Source organism: Rhyacophila brunnea, unplaced genomic scaffold, assembly GCF_057557595.1.
Source record: "Rhyacophila brunnea isolate RB1 unplaced genomic scaffold, BYU_Rbru_1.0 scaffold_15, whole genome shotgun sequence".
In the NCBI taxonomy this organism is placed as follows: domain Eukaryota; kingdom Metazoa; phylum Arthropoda; class Insecta; order Trichoptera; family Rhyacophilidae; genus Rhyacophila; species Rhyacophila brunnea.
The window spans coordinates 38,506,524-38,528,606 of record NW_028232806.1 but is presented as its reverse complement, the minus strand read 5'-3'; the positions used below and the strand labels follow the sequence as shown (position 1 = coordinate 38,528,606).

At 34.6% G+C, this 22,083-nt stretch overlaps 1 protein-coding gene across 1 annotated transcript in view; it reads right to left on the bottom strand.

Annotated features, from left to right (window-relative positions):
* The window catches only part of nolo (ADAMTS-like no long nerve cord), a 704,571-nt gene that overhangs the window by 96,798 nt on the left and 585,690 nt on the right, over positions 1-22,083 (bottom strand). The window contains exons 6-8 of the mRNA XM_085942742.1: positions 15,946-16,090; positions 14,737-14,866; positions 11,316-11,523 (exon numbers count right to left, since the gene is read on the bottom strand). Of these exons, the coding sequence (XP_085798868.1) occupies positions 11,316-11,523; positions 14,737-14,866; positions 15,946-16,090 (483 nt within the window). The remainder of the gene's footprint in view (positions 1-11,315; positions 11,524-14,736; positions 14,867-15,945; positions 16,091-22,083) is intronic.

The window sequence follows — 22,083 nt, the reverse complement described above, 5'->3', positions numbered from 1 at the left end:
TTGAACGGCTTGCTCATCGGCACGGTTCCAGATTCAAACCTGTTCCTGAAGTCCATTCACACATTCAATTCATGCTTCCAAATGACTTCGTCCGGAGCAACAGAAATAGTTCACAATACTGCGGCAAATGGTCAACAATTCCATTCTACGTTCAAAATCAAAGATCAAGTATACCACAAAGTAGGCTCATTGCTGCCAATGCCAAACGAACCACATACATTTTTACAAATCTACTTCATGGGCGCGGCGGTGAGGACATCAATCATGTGGATGCACGTTGCGGCTACAATAGCCTCAATTCGCCTAATGCCAGGCGCATCGTCGGCGAACTGGACGCCCTGTTGAATGAGCACAATGAATTATTGAAATTCTTCAAAGCACACATGCACGAATTGCAAAGTGACAATCACGCTATTGTCATCAATCCTGATAAAACACCAGCTGGAGAGCACGTACGTTGATTCAATGCAACTGTTGTTGACGACATTGCTGGAATCATGGTTGGCGACCGCACATCGACGCGAGAAATCGTGATTCAAAGAAGAAACAATAATCTGGAGTTCATCGCTGACACACACCGTTCATACAATGCTCTCCAATATCCGCTAATTTTCTGGAAGGGACAAAACGGATATTGCATAAATAGTAAAGAACGAGATCCTGCCACAGGTAATTCATTCATTATGAACATCATTACTCATTTTGAATTGAGAAAATGAATGGTTGATGTTTTTTTGTTTTTATCGGCGGTCATCGTCTACAGCGCTCTATTTCTCTTTCTGTCATAGATCCCATCCCCACACACTTACGATACATTCGTTATTTTTTATTTAACAACCAAAATATTCACTAGAAATAATTTATATGGCAGAACAACGTTTGCTGGGTCAGCTAGTAAATTATGTTTGTGTATTCCTTCCAAATTTGAATTTTTACCGAGGATGAAAAGTGTATGTTTGCTTATTATCGATTCGGTTTTAATTTCGATCTTCTTTTGTTTGACTTTTACTACTGTCAAAATTACTTTTATTTTTACATTCACATAGTTATTTTGATATTAAAAAAAGTGTATCTATATTTATTTTGATAAGTACTTCAGCTGGTTATTAATATTTGGCGACATTGATTAATTTTCAAGCATTCAAGGAGTTCCTTAGCAAAGGAAATTATAAACCCAAGACTCTCATTAGGTAAAATTATAATTATCAAGTTGCACACAATAAAATTGGCAATGAATTCTCTACTAAATTTCATAATGGTTGATGTCTGTATGCATAATGAGAACTTCGATTATAATATAATTAGGGATTGGAATACCAAAATATGAATATATCAATACCGGTATTTCGGTAGGTACCGCTTATTGAATACCGGTAGGTATTCGCCAAAAATATAATTGAAGAAAAAGAAGTACCTATCAATAAATGTAACTATGAAAATCTATTTAAAACACTATTTTACCTAAACTACTTACCTACATTTATTATGCTGACCTTTGTAAATATGTATAGATCATAATATTTTAGAACTGCTAATTTTTACAAATACTATAAAGTCCGGGTACAGAAAAATCTCTCTAAAATTCAACGTTTGTTGGATATATTATCAACGTTGTATCAATAGTTATATAATAATTGGCGACTTTTGCCACGAATGTCTTCTTTTTCGAAATATGTTAATTAATCGCGACAATTCTATAAGTATATTTGACGGATTTTGTTTTAATATTATTTAACCTTTGTTGGTTTCAGTCGATATAATTTGCGTTTTGGCAGCATAAAGCGTAGGTATACGCTAAATTTAATATACAATATAGTAGTATTGTAATGAAAAAATAACATCAAATTCGTTTTTGAAAAATCTAAACGTGTATGCTTTGTTATACCAAAATTACCGGTATTTTGGATTTTTAAACCGGTATTTCGGTATCAATAAATAATTGAATACCGGTATTGCAATCCCTAGATATGATGTAGATTAATTATCATTAATAATTGTGATGATGGTTAGTTTTACAGGGTGTTATCCAATATGAATGATAGATGTGGTATCCATTATTTGAGATTACGACTGTAATATTGTGTCGCATACAAAACGCTTGAACGAATCGAGTTTGAACTATCCCCTTTCACCGACTTCTTTGAGAATTGATTGAAAACAGCCACCCGCTTGTGGGAAAGACTGTTCCAGATTACGTGTTCTGGTTTGTTTATGGGTATTTCAAAGAGAAATGCAAACATAACATCATATATACATGTCGGTGCATATTGTATAATATGCATTCGGAGAAATCGAAATATACATACATGTAAAAATGGTGGAATATATGCGGACATAGAAAGTCGGAAATCAATCAAGAAAAAAGAAGCTGTATAAAATAATAATATGTTTTATAAGTACATTGTTTTTTTTTGTTTTAAACAACCTAACTAGATAATGTTTTACATAATATTATGAGAGAACTGTGTCTTTTGCTGTTTTGTCTTGAGTTACATAAGTATTACGATGAAATTGTTCAAAGAACAAAGCTGGGATGGAGTGCTTTCGGACGTCTGAATAGTATCTTCAAGAGTGACCTACCATTATGTCTTAAGCGTAGGGTGTTCAACCAATGTGTGCTACCGAATGGGTTAGGAAGCAGACAGGAGTACGCGATGTAATAGACGTTACCAAACAGCTGAAATAGAGATGGGCGAGGCACATTGGTCGCCGAAAGGATGGCCGCTGGACAAATGCCGTCATCCAGTGGTACCCAAGGAGCACGAAACGGCCACAGGGTCGCCCTAAAAGCCGCTGAATTGACGACCTGGTAAAGTTCGGCAGAAATGTGTGGCAGCGAATGACACAGGACAGAGAGAGTAGGAAGAAGCTTGGGGAGGCCTTCATCCAGCAGTGGATTGACCCCGGCTGATGATGATGATGATGTAAGTATTAGAATTTATCCGAAAAACCACACTTAAATCGATAGATTAATGGTTATGAAACACGTCCGGCAAGCGATAGATGTGTATTTGACTTTCCACTTACTTTAAGGTATATTTCTAAGGCTTTTCAAAATTATGTAAGTATACATATTTATAAATAATTAAGAACATTTAAAAAATATGAATATTATTCCGGCGCTATACTGTAGCAATAATGATGGCCGAGCGGCTTAAGTATCGGCCTATAATGTCGTGGGTCCCAGGTTCGAATCCTGGGCCTGGAAAATACGCATATTGATTTTCAATTTGTGTTTTGAGTCAGAGTACGGACCTAATAGGTTGAGCAAGTGGCTGACATCGATTTCTCGTAAAAAATAAAAATCTGTTATTACAAAACTCCACTCTGTGAAGGCCCATATTATAATCCTATTAGGATCAGACATGGTCGAAAGGAAAAAAAGAATACTGTAACAATTAAGTGCCAAATGCACAGTCATACTTTTCTTTTAAAGTGACCTTGAGTAACGCTTAGCTTTATGGTCTAGAAATCGTTGAAGTGAGGAAAAATAAGTTATTATTACAATTTATTATGTACTATTAGACCATCCTAGTTAGGCTAACTTAATATCGATATTCTTAAATTTAGCCATAAGCTATCGATACAATTGTTAAACACTTCGAAATTTCATCAATATTAGCGACAATCTACAGAAATTTTGAATGAAAGGATTATTAAGGCTATACCTCAGTTGACGCATGGTCTAAAAAGATCGTGGCTAGGCAATGCGCGGATTGGGGGTCGCGGGTGCAAATGACGCATGCCGAACGAAACATAATTTGTCATATAAATCCAACATGCGTCCATTTAATGTTCTCTTTATTGTTCTATTAGTAACAATAATAATGTATTCATTGACATGTTTTCTTTTTCAAGTAAATGGGTAACGTTTTTAGTCATATTTACACGATGTAAGAATTAATACCTCCGTAGCCATCACGAAACAAACTGATGTGTTCACACCTCGACGTTCAGTCTCCGAATGCCAGCGAGTCCAAAATTTCGTCGCGCCTATAGTTGAAATTTATTTGCCGTTTCACTGATGTATCGTATTAACAAGAGGTAGATATTAACATTGGTTTATAGCCGGTATCACAATCTCTCCAAAATTTGTTTCAATGCTTTAAATAAACTATTTTTTTAAGTTTAAAACACTGTATTGCTTTTATTTTCAATTTTTTAATGACACTACTGAACAGAATATTAAATTTCAGTGATGAAACAAGCATCCACTCTGAAAAAATTGTATGATTTATTAGGTAACCATTTTATTTTTGCTATAGTAATCTTCACGCAGTAAGTAATTTGTGTCCTTTGAAGTAATAATAGAAAAACGAGGAAAACATAATAACTTGTGTCGGCCCAATCGTCATTTGAAGATTGTTGTCCGTTTTTTTTTTATGAAATGTCGAACCCGATTCCATGAAAGTTTATACGACCTAGTTTCTTTCACCTTGTATCGTAAATACACAGGCTGTTATTTTTACATTTTCCGGTCAAAGGCTGTCAACACAAATATTATATGAATGTAAAAATGAATGATATCATTATAATATACCACACAAACTCGTGAATATGGTCAAATTATGCATGTCCAGGGTTGAATCAAGTGTGCCAGTCCAACTATCATCACCTCTACTTACAACGAACGGTCTTAGACAGGGGTACGCGCATGCCCTCATTCTATTTAACGTGACCCTTGAAAAGATTATCCGTAACGTAAATTTGGAAGCTAATGGCAAAATATTTCATAAGTCAATTCAATTATTGGCATATGTGGATGCTATTGATTTCATTGCATGGTCCCCAGAAGCCATCGAACATACATTTTTTCCCGTAAAGTCAGCTGCTGCAAACATGGGAATCCAGATAACTGAAAGTAAAACAAAATCGAAGTATATCGAAGTAGGGATCACGCATACTCTAGTGCTCGCCAACCAAGGTGCTTCTGGGACAATTTCGGCACAAATTTGAAGAGCGCCTATCGTTCGTTACGCCACGTTATACGCCTGCATAACTGGTGTGGAGACGTGGCGGGTGGTGGAGGGAAAAGCAAGTAGAAAAAAATATATGCAGAGAGCAAAAATAATAATTACAACCTTATCATTGGCGGCGATGATTTTGAAACTGAATGATGTATTTGTTTATCTAGGGTACCTTATCATAAAACACTAATAACAAAAGCGACGTAATGAATCGCGAACGTATGGATTCGAATGTTGGGCACTCAGAATATAAGATGAGAGAAATATGGATATGTTTGAGAAGAATCTTTTGGGCAATTCCAAAATATGGCATGTGGAGGTCAAGGTATAGTGAGGAGCTGTGCACACTTTAAAGAGTGAAATGATCACGTGGCATATGAAAATGCAGAGACTGCACTGGATCGGCTATGTCCATAGAATGCCAAAGGATATACCGGCAAGACAGGTTATCTATGCAACCCCCGAGGGCAAGAGAAGACCTGGATGGCTAGACTGCGCCACAGGGGATTTAAGAATGACTGGAGTGTGTCGACTCTGGATCGTCCAGGATGGAGGAAGTTTTTGTAGGAAGCCATGAACTGCCAAAGGTTGCAGTTTCATAAATGATGATGACACCGGAGCGCTGTTCCGGTTCATACAATTCCTAAAATTATCGCTCCATCTCGTGGAATAAAATAGTTGACCTTTTAGATATGCCATAGAACAAAAAATCTAACACATTTATTTTATAAAATACACATAAAATTGGATAATTATGTTAATATTTTTGTAAACTTATCAAACGATTCGGTTTGTAAAACTTTCCATTTCGAGCGTTGATTATATTTACAGTATGTAAGAATGTCTAAGACTAAGTTAATATATTTATACAGAGCATAATTGAAGTTCAAACGTAAACAACATATTTTGTTTTAATATAATTTGAAATGAGACGAATGATGGATAAACACACACCATGTGTTTGGAATAAGGATGTGTCCAAACGGATGAAAGGCGGAGAAATCTTTAGAAAGCATAACAGCGGTTATTGCTAAGTAATCAAACAAGAAAAGCTCAGCCGTTTCAGATTTATTTGCTCCTTGCTATTTTCAAACCCTCTAGTCAAGAGGTTGGTCTAATAATATTTTTCCTGACTTCAAATCACAACCGAATTAACTATTTATAAATAATCACTCATAGTATTAGTCTAACCAATTATGAAATACACGTCATGTATTTATTTTACACTTTCATTACGATATATTAAAATATAATATGACAAGCATTATTTTTTGCTAGTATACATTTTATAATATTAATAGATCTCTTATTTTCCTAATATGTATAGAGATATGGATGGTAAAAGCAAAGACAGACTTATATTGAAATATGGTGCTGAAACTATATGAAAAAACGGGAAATAAGTATATCGTTAGCGACTTGATATTCGATACAGACTTTCCCTGATTTGCTGCTGTTTCTGTATTTTTTGATACAGATCTGAGAACTTCACTTATCACGTAAATGGTGCTTGTTCATAGACGATGTCGAGTCATGGACCCTGGGAGCAAGGAAGCGAAACGTAATTAATGTTTTTAAATTGCGGTGTTGGCGCCGAATAAATAGAGCGCAGTGCGAACCAGTTAAACATTAAGAGACTACAGATTAAGGAACGGCTTTCGAAAAAAATATTTGAATTAATGCATTTGTAGTTTTTTTGGATATATTGTTTGGTGTGGACCAGATAACTTGGAGAGACTGTTGGTCTTGGGTAGCCTCCAATTAAGGAAAGACAGATGAAGAGCGTCAGCGTACTAGAGTGACCAAGTGAATGAGCTTACTGAGGGCAGTATTCACTCTGGTGTGAAAGAATTAGATGACCGAGAAGGGAGAAAAGTCTTTGTCGCTGTCACTATCTTCAGCCATGAGGGAACGATCAAAAAGAAAGAGGATAACAAGCTGGAAAAACTTGTGGTCGAAGAAGAGCTTCTTTCAGATGGATAGGCCAAATCAAGAGTGCCACGGATTTTCACAGACACATGTTTTACATGCCAATAAATGCAATGCAAGCTGTAGAGAAGGTTTGTACCAGCTTACAGTATTAAATTTAATGTAACAGTAAATCAGAAGGCTTTTTTCAAGAGATTTCATACTTAATTCTTACTATATAAGTGGGAAAAACGTGTATTGTACTAAATAGTGTTATAATATACGGTGAATTTATTTAAATTATTAAAATAAGTACCCCGCTCAGTTATTTCACTGTTAAATGCAAGAACAGGATGGAGATAAACTTTGCCATTTCGTGTAATGGAGAATTTTCGTGAATTGAGTACCCACTGTAATGCAACTGGAATAGAGTTGCCATAAAACATCTAAAATTTTCCATAGATCGAAGTCGAATAAAATTGGTAATTTATATACATACCCGTTCTACAACTAATATGAAAACTCTTTCAATATCTTATTATTGTGCGTCATTTTCGCGAATGAACGCTTTCCGTATATTTATTCGATTTATCCTTGGTTATGCTAGTTTGTTGTAGTTTAAAAACTTGAGAAGATATTTATTTAGATACATATATAAATCTTGTTCGGTGTATCTTTATTAACGATTTAAGAAATCGTGAGCATCGGTAATTTTAAATGCAAAACTACTCTGCTATTCCTCAGTTTTGTTTAATTTGAATAGTTCCTTCTATGCTTATTTATAAATAACTGAATTTTTATTTACAATCGACTATATTTCCTCAAAGCATGTATACAATTTACTAGACATTTTAGAAGAATATATATTTTGTATCAACGCGATCACTTATGAAAAATCGCAATACATTGCGAAGTTTCCATAACCCCCTGAAATCTTTTACAACCCCCACTCCGCCACTGAACCTTAGAAGAAAACAACCCTGCACGCAACTATAAAAATATTATATATATTTTTAAGCGATATTGTTTCGTGGGTCTCAAAATACTTTGGAAGGGGTTGAAGAAAGGGCGAAGGGATTGCATTGTACTGAGCCAAAAGACGTTCAACCCGCTTTAACGATGTAATAATATTCTTTAGTCTCTAATATAGCGAAGAGGAAATTGGTTTTTAATGATTTGATGAATTTTTTTCAAGGGTAATTATAGAAAATAAATGGGTAGTGCGAAAAATTGTAAAAATCACTTTGCAGGCTTACGAGGCTTGAAGACATGTTTTTTTTTGTATTCTTATACATGCTTCTTGAAAAATTGAGCCCTATAGCCAATTCAGATCAGATAAAAAATAAATCTAGGTACAGGTATTTTAATGTAAGATTTTCTATCCTTTTTTTGTGTACTATTTGGTTTCTGTAATGTAAAGGAATTACAATTCTAATGGATTTTAGTTTTGTTCTATTCTATTTGAGTTGTTTTTTGCGACCCGGGTTTCGTCTTTCGGTATCTTCAGACACTATGTGCACTCACCAACAGGTAAATACACACTGTCTTTCCTCATAAAATGTTGTTACTTGAAATGTCAATGGAAACTATTGTAAATTATAATTAGACGGACATGTTGCTGATTTTATTTATTAGCATTACGTAACAATACATAATAAGTTAGTCAAATAACCTTCAGTATGTAAACGTCAAACTCACGTTCTGTCAAAAGCAATGACAGTCATGCTGCATATGGCTCTACTCAAAATTTTTAATTCGGGTATTTTCGTACGTTCTCGGTAACAATCGGCCCAACTGTCACTAGTTAAGATACTTCAATATAGGATTTTTACTAAAATATTTTGGCCACGAAATATTTCACGATCGGTGGTGATCGTGGCAGACGATCGGCATGAAAATCTGCCAATATAATATGGGGTTTAGATGTCGCGAAATGTAATATTTTTTCAGTGGCTGGTTATAATAAGCCATTTAGTATATATGAAAATTGTCTTGCAAATGCGTAAGGGCAGAATAGGGTCAATTTGGACATAATACGAAACAAACAATAGAGGCAAACTGCGAATGGCGCAGGGGCTCCGAGAGGGGTGTGCCGAACAGTTATGACGTCGTAAACGATTTCAGCTTTTTCGACCGACAACGCTTTCGGATTTCAACATTCTGGGCTATAAGGTTTTTCAACTTTGCAAGTTATTGGTGTTTATTCATTCTACGAGGAAGTGTAGAGTAATTTTCAAATTCTGAATTATGCAGACGTCAAAAGCAAATTATATTTTAATTCAAGGCATTTAAAAAATTCGTGGTACCTACCTATCTATCGAAATTTTATTATTCAAAATAATTTAGATGTAAAAAATACTAAACAAATATTATTTTTAATAAGCCATGGCAGTAGTGAATTATGAATAGTGAAATAATGGTTACATGTAAATTGTGCGTATTACATTTCACCGTAGCACAGTTCACCGTGAAATTTGTTAACGGAAAGTGATGAAAAAATTACGCGTTGTTCATGGAGCATTGCAGACAATAATCTTCCAATTTTATTAGATTCAATATGAACATTAAATTGATATTGATTGGTTTCAAATATAATATGATCATTATTATTATCAGATAGGTATTACATTTGATATGTTTGATTTGTTATTTTACCTAACCTAACAATTAATAATCCAGTATATCGGCTAATTTCAAAATTTGTTTACTGCTTTCTTTCTGTAAACCGACAAGAACCGTGTTTTATTTAGACATGAATTTTATCTCAATACTATACGACCCAAAGAGGTTGGACGGTCTTTAATATACGACCATATATTTCCGATACAACATTTCACGGTGAAGTGTTTACGGCGAACTGCAAACGTACAAATTTTCGGACACGGAAATAATAGCGTACATATAACATTTAGATGTTAAGAGATTAGTTAAATCTAAGATTTGGGTATTTGAGAAAATCACAGAAATATAATTACTCATTAGGAATCGAACCCGCAGCTCCGAGACTCTGAAGGCCGTCATGTATGTTAAAGAAGACCTTCATATAATATATTATGATCAAAATATAATATAAAAAGGAAACCGAAGGAAAGGTTCAAACGTAAATGATTGAATCAATTGCATGACATTAATTCATTTGCAGATTTACACACTTATATCCGAAGATTTATTTTCTAATTTACTCAAAATTTCAAACAAGACTTTCGAATTGCTTTAATGTAAAATCATAAATAATAGTACGTAAATATGATGTATTTAAAGTAACAAGAGGCTGCTATTTTGATTAAATTGATAGAGTTTCTAATAAAAAAATATTAACTTTTCTATAGTTTGATATCAATACATGAAGTTTGAATGAATCCAACTTTTTCTAGTTAAAATTCTGTCAATAACAGATTGTATAGTTTTTTCAATCGATAAAGCTATTAAAATGTTAGATATTGAATATATAATATTACTATCGCAGGTCGGGATTAATTTAAATCATATTTATTTGAAATGGCAGTAGTTTTCTTTGTTTTTCATTCGTTTGTCGGTTGTTTGTTTTTCATTGATTTCAAAATATATTTAACCATTTAACATGATTTTCTTCTGATCATAGGCTGTACAGAAAAATATTATATATTTTTACTATGGAAAAATTTAAAATAACTTTCAGAAAAAAAAAATACTAATAGCTTTGGTTTCCTACTATTTCGTAACGGTAACTGAGTTCATTTTCTACAACATTGAGGAAATACAAAAAGTAAGTAATTAAATCAACATGGATAACATGTTATTATAATATGTATGGGGATAAACAACTCAATCCGTGTCATTATATTGATCGACGATATTAAATAACTGACGCAATTACAAATTATTTAATATACATTTCCCGTAGTGTCCAATTATGGCAAACTCAGTAAATAACTTACTGCAATGATAATTTCCGCATATCCGTTTTTACACATAGTCAGATATCCGATGACGCAAACTCAATATAGAGTAGCTGACTCAATTATACCTAATAAATATTTTCTAAATATTATTTTAAATATGTTATTTTGTTTGTGAGTACGTCAATAAATAGCTGATCATAATTCATTGGACATGTAACTCGAATAAAAGTTCCCGGTCTATTAGTAACTCAGTGTCTGTATCGCTCCGTACAACACCTCATTCTATCGAGACACGGACCTCGGAACAGTATCATAAATATTGTAACATAACACTCTTGTACCGACTGTTTACGCTGCAAATAAACCATGCTGCTCCATCCATCGGAGCAACACCAAACCTCGACTTCATTATCTACAACACCATGACTCCCACATATGTTAAGATTCGGTATTCACTATTACGAAACTTTTTTGTAGATTGTAGATTATTGTAATATTATTGTATTGTGGATGACAATTGGGTTCATGATATATAAAAATGTTGAATTATCTCTCTTACCCCAGACCACTGTCCTGACAGCCACCTTGGACACGGTTGTTCCGCGCACGGTTCCAGATGTCTGGGCCTTCTCCCCGGGCAGGCTTCTTCATTGGCGACCTGCGCAGTAGTGTTGTCACTTGGGGACACCACCGCGCATTGCACGCGGCGAGATCGACTTCCTCCCCCGCAAGATGCCGAGCAAGTACCCCACTGGCCTACGATCCATCTATAATGCATGAAACAATTATTAGAAAAAAAACCTTGGAAAAAGTTTGATCCAGTGGAATTCGAATTTACATCTTTCATTGTCACAGAGTGCTATCTTTTTAACTATCAATTTACTCATGCGCATTCTAATAAATAATAATGAATAAAAGTGTTAAAAATATGTATTCAGTCAAAAATACGAGGGTGGGTCAATAAGTCCTTAGAAAAGCCGACAGGTGGCGCGACTAGTACTGTAAGCGGTTTGTTTTCATGCAGCGGCACTACCGATTCAGTATGCTGCGAAGTTTCAATCAGATTGGTCGGGTTGTTGTGTGTTTCTCGTACATTTAAAAAAAAAATTTGCTTGTGGAAAATGGAAAAATGGAAAATGGAAAATGGAGAAAATTGAGTTTAGAGCTGTTATTAAACATTTTAATATAAAAGGGTTAACAGCAAAGGAAATAAAAAATGAGTTGGATTTAGTTCACGGCATATCTGCTCCTTCACTTGCAACTATTTATAACTGGTTAAATGAATTTAAACGTGGTCGTACGTCAACAAAAGATGAACCACGCTCAGGACGTCCTGTAGAGGTGACTACACCAGAAATGATCAATAAAATCCACGATATGGTGTTAAGTGACCGAAGATTAAAGTTGAGTGAGATAATTGAGGGTACAGGGATCTCAAAAGGTAGCGTCATTTCTATTTTACATGACAAATTAGGCATGAAAAAAATTTCTGCAAGATGGGTGCCGCGTTTGCTCACGGTCGACAATAAACGCAATAGGGTGGTGGCCTCTAAAGCCCTGTTGTCGCTCATGCAACGCAATCCGGATGAATTTTTTCGTCGCTTTGTGACTGTAGATGAAACATCGATACACCACTATACTCCCGAGACAAAAGAACAGTCAAAGCAGTGGATTGCGAAAGGCGAACCATGTCCAAAGAAGGCGAAAACCGTAAAATCAGCTGGTAAGGTTATGGCTACTGTATTTTGGGATGCACGTGGAATTATTTTCGTTGACTATTTGGAAAAAGGAAAAACAATAACAGGGGATTATTATGCATTTTTATTGGACCAGCTAAAAAATGAAATTGAAGAAAAACGGCCTCATTTAAACAGGAAAAAAATCCTCTTTCATCAGGACAATGCCCGTGTTCACACATGTTTACGATCAATGGCTAAAATTGAAGAATTGAAGTTCGAATTGGTCGACCACCCACCGTATTCGCCAGATTTAGCCCCCAGTGACTTTTTCCTTTTCCCAAACTTAAAAAAATGGCTAAGTGGACAACGTTTTTTTTCAAATGAAGAAGTCATCGATCGGACAAATGCTTATTTTGAGGACCTTCCGAAAACTTATTTTTCTGACGGTTTAAAAAAAATTGAGAAACGTCTAACCAAGTGTATTGAGCTCCAAGGAGATTATGTTGAGAAATAAAAAAAAATACAAAAATAAAACCTGTTTTAATGCTTTTTTCTAAGGAATTATTGACCCACCCTCGTACTACATGTACATATTGCCACCCCATTGTGGAGTTAATATTATGGAATAAAGTTTATTAATTATTACGAGAAGGTAGTATTTATATTGTATTCGGCATAATAGATTCAGATTGTTATATACTTGTGTATACATAATTTTACAGTTTCAAAAATGAAGCCTGTACATAATTCACATGGGTTTATTTTCACATAGTTCCAATTAAAATAAAAACATTATTTTGAGGTCAATGATAGTTGAACAAAACAAAAAAATAGGATTACTGTTATTTGCATTACACACTGAAAAAAATCAGAGCAATAATACTATACAGAAAGGGTATGGATTGTCCGATTATACGAGTATGAAGCCGTTTTTTTGCGTATGACAAACAGTCAAACTTAAATTTTATTATTACTAACTTATCTATTAAATATTATACCATCATCTTGCTTCTCGGTACGGCTACCACATTTAAATACAACACAGTTAACCATCTTTTCTACTAAACTATTGACAACAATATTGACCAGTAACTTCATATTTCACACATAAAAACTAGATAGTAAGTGGATGAAGTCAAACCAGTATTATGTAACGGTTTCATTTCTAGTTTCACTAAGTGGATTATTCATGTGTCTTTTATCTTACTCTAACGCATATTACGGAGATTATCCGCGTGCTGAATGCTTTCTTATTCGCACTTAAGTTTACTTTTTTTTCAGGCCTTGGAAAAATTGTTATTAATAATTATTACTCATTTAGCTAACACCGCGACTGGCGCGTTTGGAGTCGTTGGCCATTATATATAATAACGTGTTATTTAAATGTGTTAATGAAAGGTAATTAAAAGGTTAGCAATGATACGGATGTAGTAATATTGTGGTAGTTCCTTAAAACAACGCGAACATTTTGTACAGAATGCAAAACATTTAATGGACGGTTTTAGTATATATTTTAGCCATTTAGATGACTTCATTAATTATTATTGTATTAATTTTTCTTTATTCTGATGATGGAATTAGGACCCAACTTTATAGTGTGACCATGGCCCTACAAGGGGGGGGGGGGCTGACAGGGCTCTACCCTGGGGGCCCGGGCTTAGAAAGGGCCTGGCGTGGCAAGTCGACCAGTTAAGTGAGAAAAATACACACCACAAATTTGCTCTTATAGTAAAAAAGTCGCCTGCGGCGCTATTTTCTTAAATAATTATTAACATTTAAAAATATATGACTGTGCGATATGATATGATGATTGATATAATTTAATGCTAATTCACGAGAAATATTTTATTTATAATTATTTTAAGTGTGTTTTCAGACTTCGACTTACAATATGGCGAAGGGTTCCATGCTACGTGGGTACCATAAAAGGAAATCGCGATCAGTGCTTCATAATATGCTAAGTGCTGACAACTCAATAAATCACCTGGATTTATTTAAAAATCGCTAAAAATACACGGAATACCATGAACCCTGAGGTTCCGTGGAAACCACACGGGGAATACTAATGTAAAAAATCACACTGCCCTTAATCTTAGTGATAGATCCTGGCCTGGGGGCCCACTTCAGGATGTGGGGGCCATGAGTGTGACATTAGATAACGCTTTATGTTATTTTATATGAGGAATGTTAACAAGAAGAACAAGTTTTTTTTCGTATATCGTTGGATAGGCTTTTCTCCTAGTTCGTAATGATAGAGGAAAGTAATAAATAAAAAAGATACAGCTTTAAAGCATTGCTTACTTTGGTGGGCACTGATGGGTGTTGCATTGTTGGACAGAAGGCTCTGGTCTTTGCGAAGCATTGCAGAGTTGTTCCTCAACGTCATTGCCAGACACTCTGTTACGGCAGACAGGGCGCGACATTCGATAACCTGGAATGCCAGTTTAGTTTTAACAATATCCATATAGTTAGATTCCTTAGATTCATAACTTTTAACTTATGACTCCTCTGCTTTGGTAGAGTTTCAGTATACAGGTATAGGGGACACTGAATATCACTAAAGATAAAATTACGGCAGAGCAAGTCAAGCTTCCTTTTTATTTTCTAAAATCTTTTATTAAACAATGTTTGGGGCTTTCAGATGTTTCTTATTGTAATAGATTTTTGGGTTACCACTGCGTGTTCTTCCTCATTTGTATCATTGATGTTTTGGGTTCGTTGCAGAGATCAACGAAGATACGGAATATTTTAAGACCAGTAAAGAACTTTCAGCCTTTGGATTTGGTAGGTATTTTGAAAGTATGTTATTGACCAAACTTCTCAAATTGTTAAAAACGGGCATACCTACCGACTAAAATACTACAAGATTTCAGCGATTGTCAAGCACTCGATAGACACGGGCCATAAATTTGACTTTAGGACCAAGATATTGGCCGGAATAAGGGATATTTTTTACGATTGGTAAATGAGGCCATCGGAAATCTGAAAATATTAAAAATGACGACACGTTTAAAAAAAGTTATGGATTCTGGCACTTTTAGTAAATATTAGATCTAGTACCTCTGGTAGTCAGAATTTACTTATTTTTACTCTGAGCAAAGTTTGCTAAATGTTCAACTAAACGAATATTTTTTAATTGCATTTATACACCTAATATTGTGTCTTGAAAATTGGTCCTGAGTACTAAACGTCAAGGAAACAACGCGATGGCAACCCAAAATTTTTCATTAAATACCACAGTATATGGTTGTTGCATTAGATCCGTGTCATTTCGTGTCAGGACAAGTAAGTGAGGCACTAAAGTCTTTTCACACGTAATGAGGAATCGTTGTTTGCACAAGTCATTGGGGCCTTGCTATGGATCAAACACACACTTATAAAAAAACAACATGTATTTTTACTTAACGTGGGATTCAAACCCGTGCTCAAATAAAACGAGTGCTCTACTGACATCAATCACCAATGTGAGTAATATTGAAAAAAGTATCATTGAATTTAAAAGATGCTTACCTCCTCCACAGGTGACTGAGCACAATGACATTGGTGTAGAGTCCCATTGGTAGAGCGGCCTGGCGCAAGAGGAGCCATCTCCCCCGCAGACGCCGCACTCATCCACACGCCTATTGGAGCCAATTCGAAGATCACAGCCTACTCTCTATAATTAAAAAAAAAAACAAAACTTGAGCATAATAAAGATAAAAAAGAAGATTGCTTGTACGTGTTGTGTAATAAAAATAGTAGAATTTTTAAAAATGCATAAATCAGGCAACCGATTTAAATGATTAAAATGGTAGCCGTTACTGACAGAATGTGAAAACCATCTGATATAGTAATAATGATGGCCAAGCGGTAACGTGTCAGCTTACAATATCTTGGGTCCCGAGTTCGAATCCCGAGTTGGACAAAATTCAAATATTGTTTTTCAAAAGTGTGGACAACAATGAGCAAGTTGTTAACATCTCTTCTAGAAACAAAAATATGTCAATTCAACCTTCACTATGTATGTGGCGGCCCATATGATGCTATTACTGGCAAACGGTTTTTGTATTCCAAATCAGTACTAATTATGTACTTAATTATTAACCGGTGTTGTTGAATAAAAAAAATTGTGTTTAATATAGTGATATGCTAATGTTTAACGCCCACGATAGCCCAGCGGATAACGTGTCAGCCTATAATGTATATTTGAACCAAGAGTATGGGCCTAATAGGTTGAGCAAGCGGGTAGCTCCTTTTTTTTTGAAACAAATATCTGTTAATACAACCTTCACTCTGTGACGACCCATATGATCCTCTAATAAACATTCCACATAAGCGTGGAAGTTTGATAGTTTTGACAGAAAATATGACGTAGTTAGAGCGCCCCCAAGCGAGAGAAAAAGATACAATATGCTTCATGTAAGACCGGTCAAAAATAATAGCGGTAACAATAATTGCATTTACTATTGAATAAAATATAATGCAATCTGCGCAACTTCAAGGTCACCCCTATATTTTCCTCCTACCTCAAATCCTCATTATTGTCGCAAGACCAGGCGCAACTCAGTTACGAGTCAGTAGTCAACCGTTATTAATATATCAACTTCAGTCATTCATCGACTGCGCGCTAACACTAACTAACCACCTAAACCACTTTTGAACATCAAGTGCCGTGCACCGGATGACCCAATAAACAATACCACGCGAACAATAGTGCAAGATCACGGAGCAAGATCATCAACAGTATAAAAGGTCAGTGCTTGGCATCCTAACATAACCCCCCCTCCCCAGCATCCACAGCTACCATCACAATAATTCCATCAAAATCATTTACAGTCCACTATAAAAAGCGCAACCAAGCATACATATTAATTATAATTATATATTATACATAATACGTTGTTAATTCTAACTACCTAAATAATTATTGACTTACCAACTTTTCGCAGCAACCCCATGATTTATTCAAGAGAATTACTAACTGGAACCCTCACATAAAATATACCCGAAATACTTGAGGTGATGAATAATAACATCGAACGTTTTGGTCTACTCTACAGTATTCACTGATTATGAGTTTGGGAATCTAATCCCGAGCCAAAATTCTGATCCCGGGATTGACATTTTTTTCCATTGTTAATATTATAAAAATTTTATATTTACATATTACATTGATAAAATTGGTTAAAAATAAATCGAGTATAATTTATACTATTTAAGACATTTATTGTTAATATTATATACGTTCAATCTTGGAAATACATAAGTTTAATGGAGTAAATAATATTTTAATATAAATAATAATGTGAATTTAATATGAGATTCCTGTTTCTGATAGTAAAGACTTAATGAATAGGTTAGCGAGGTTTAAAATAGTAAAGAAAATCATGGTGTACTTATGGTCTTTCCGCTTCATAAATCTAATTAGTCAGCCAAATATGAAACTGCCGTAAAACGAGATCATGGTGGAATTACTTTGTTAATAGTGCGAAGCATTATTTTTTAAAATCTTCTCATTTTTATTAATTTATGTGAAAAAATAAAATGAATCGGCAAATTACACATGAGTATAAATCAAACTTCATTCAAACTCAGTTTATTTCTAATGTAGTTATTTGTTATTAAAAGTATTTTTTATGTTATAATTTCGTTTTTATTTTATTTTCCGTAAGAATTGATAAAAAATCAATCCCAAAAGTTTCGGGATTATGTTTATCAATCCCGGGATTCATAGGTATCGAAAATAGTTCGGGATCCCGTAATTGGAATCCCTTATTATGAGTAAATGCCGTAATTTTATGAATCATGTTTCTCACAAAAATCTTGTAAACCATATTGGAGTAAGCACATTTTCTTCTCTGAAGGCTTCTGTAGAAGCAGAAAATATAATACGGTGGATGGCTAATAATTATTAATTCAGCGGCGCGTCTATGGACTGGAGGAAAGTTGTAAGGAGCAATTAACTGACATACAAAAACCAAAGAAGTTACAAAGTGTTAAGCAGATCCGGACTCAGATTTGCCCCCGCGGACCCACGTCTTCAGTGAAACGAAACAATTTCAATACGTGGTTAAAATTTATACTTGGAAACACTATCTCATACTGTATCGTATTTGACACGTTTCCGAAAATATAAACTGATCAAAGACACCTAACGGAAATCTCTAAAAGTGAGTCGTATTGCAATTCAAGTAAAGTTTATTTTTAAGCATATACTATTTAGAATTGTAAATTTAATATAGTGGTATTAGTTTTGGGACATAGTATATGCTATCTTATTTTGAATTCAGAAATTGCCTGAAACCAAGGCCTGAACAAAAACGATGCATAAGTGCGAGTGAGAAAGTATTCGGCACCCTTATAATCTCTGCGTCACGCGCTAGAGTAAGATAAAAAGTTTACAGATGTGTGAGATATTTGCTATGGTGTCGCCGCCAAATCTTAGTTTGTTGCTTAACTAAGCGTCGATATCCTGCGAGCGCGTATTGCTAAAATTGAAATTTTTTGTGTTAAACATAAAGTCAGTGGTAAATATTTATAAGTATTATTTTAAGTAGAAGAGGTGGTTCTGTGTATTGTATTAAAAAGTGGTAACCGTACTGATAAACAAGAAGATGGTATTGATGGTATAGATGTATATATAGTCTAAGCCTGAAACACAGTCTGTATGTATGTACTTTAAATCATGGCTTGCTGGGTATTTTATTTGAAATTGTGGCAGATGGCCTGTCTAATGTCGTGAATCCAAGATGGTGTCCGCTCCAGACATCAATGAAAAAAATCAATCATTGTTCCTTTTTTATTTAGTGTTCTATGACAATTTTGTCATCGTTCTTAAACTTTTTTATTCACAATAAAAAAATAATAAAAAAAGGTCATAGAGCGCAGTTGGGCATCTATATAGTATTTTAAAAGGTGACATTTGATTTAAATGTTCAACCAATGTGTGTTACCAGTGTTAACGTATGCACGGGAAACGTGGATCCTAAATGTGAGAAAAAATAAAAAAATATGACGTGGAATGATTTCATTTAATTTTTTTTATTTAAGTGTACATATATATTCTTTCCCACGATGGCCGCGTGGCTTAAGCGTCGGCCTATAGCGTTGTGGTTCCCAGGTTTGAATCCTGGGTCTGGCAAGTACACATATTGTTTTTCAATTTGTGTATGATTCAGAGTATGGACCCAATAGGTTGAGCAAGTGGCTGACATCCATTTCTCGTAAAACAAAATCTGTTAATATAAAACCACTCTGTGGATGCCTGTATGATCTTATTATGATCGGACATAGTCGAAAAACAAATATATTCTTTATAACACTACAACAGGTAAAGAGGACCAATGGATAAGGACGGACATAAGAGTGCGTGTTGTGATAGAAATTATCAAGAATATAAAAAAAGTAATGGGTTGGACATGCGGGTTGACAAGTAGACAAACATTGATTAACCCATCGCGCCCTATCGGCGCCAATTTGGCGCCGGTGTTACAGGGTGCAGGACATGATGAAAATAATTTTTTTTTAATCATATTTTGATTTTTTTTAAAGTTGAAATTACTTAATAATATATGTAGCTATCATTTTATGATGTTAGTTATATATGGTCCAATATATTTTTTAAGAAATATTTGATTTATAAAATCTATTTTTATTTAAATTTGTCAAAATAATGATCAGTTCGCTAGGTATGAGGTGTTAGAGACAGTAATAAACATAAAATGGCCCTCTATCTTCTAAATATCTTGAAGAGTATTATATTTAGCTCCAGTTTTAGTATATCTTCTTTTTATTATTTACTTCTATCATAGACTTTTTATCTCTGTCATTTTGTATAAAAAAAGGCTAAAAAAAACCAAAAAACTATATTTGACATGTTTTTTTCATTCCACTTATACACAAAGTTTACTTAAAATGTAAATACTTAATAAAAAAATTCAAAACCTACAAATATTTAAAAGATTTATTTGAATTGAATGAATAATACATGAGTTATATCAATTTTAGTAAACAGTGTGCCTTTTTAAATGATCCTGAAAAATTTAATCTGTCTGCAATGGGTTAAAGGCCGTCATACAGTAGTACGACTGCAGGGACGCCTTTAAACTTGCTAGATCGACGAATTTATAAAGTTTGATGGATATATATGGCAGCAAAGGACTAGATACGAAGAAACGTGTGAGAAGTTAAGGAAAGACTTCATCTAGCAGTTGGTCGACCACGGCTGATGATGATGATAAGAAGTATACCAAAAATTGTGTCCGAAAAGTTTTACGTATACAATACCGTCCAACCTCTTTGGGACGTATAGTTCTGGCATAAAATTGACTGTCTAAGTTAATAAAATACGGTCCTTGTCGGTTTACGTTTAAACTTTACAGGAAGCCAGCAGCAAACAAATTTTGAAAATAGCCGACATGCTGGATTATTTGTTAGGTTATGTTAGGTTGGGTTAGGTTTTCATTCTTGAATTCATGCATCTTGTCAAAATCAGCTATAACAATTGAATTAATATTCATATTGAATCTAATAAAATTTCCTATTAGAAAGTTTAAGGCAAACTGTGCCACGGTGAAATGTTTTACGTACAATTTACATGTAACCACCAAAAATATGTTGGTGATGGGATAGAAAAATATTTTATATATTAAACCTTTCTTCAGGCAAGTTTTTATAAAAACAGACGCTATAAAACAATTTATAAACTAATTTATATATTTGAATGTTGAGAGCTAACTGTTGGCACGAGGTCACCTTGACTCGCAACCCAGATGTTGTGTGTCACTGCGTTTAAATCTACTGGGAAAGAAAGAGATAGATATGACTGAGAATTGCGGGGCAGTGGCGGTGCGCTGGGGCGAAATTCTAATTTGCGAATTAATTAAAATTAATTGAATCGCTATAACGGGGTACGGCGGGCACTTTTCATTATTCAGGGTAATGGAAAAACGTTCGCGCTTTGTTACTCTTCGGATAGATAGAAGCAGTCGATGGAGGATTTTATTCAAAGAATGGGAAGAAGAAGAAGAACAAAGAATACTCCTTGATTTCTCGGTGTAATAATAGACTGGGATATAAAAGCGAAGCGCGGGGCAATAATAATGTAACGAAATAAATAAACCACGGGTTCGGATTCTTTCAAGACCGCTGAGCTTTTGAAGAAAAGAAAAATATTGTGGGTTATTCTGTGAATTGCTTGTCTTTAGCTAGTAACAAAAAGAGAAAATGATAGTCATAATGCTTAAAGTACATGATCCGATGCGATCTCTACCGACGTATTTGGGCCGTTGATATGACGAAACATAATTACGAGCATGGTCCCCACAAGGGGGGGAGGGGCTGACAGGGCTCTAGCCTGGGGGCCTGGCGTGGCAAGCCGATCAGTTAAATTAGAAAAACAAACACTACAAATTTGCTCTAATAGTAAAAAAAGTCGCATTTTCCTTAGTGATGATGAATATTTAAAATTATGTGGCGAGATGATAGAATGATAATTCACGCGTATAATTTTGTTTTATAATTATTTTATGCGTGTTTCCTGACTTAATCGAATATATGGAGAAGGGTTCCATGTTACTTGGGTACCTACCACAAAATTATGTCGCGATCAGCGCTCCATATTATGCTGAATGCCGACAACTCAATAAATCAACTGGATTTATTTAAAAA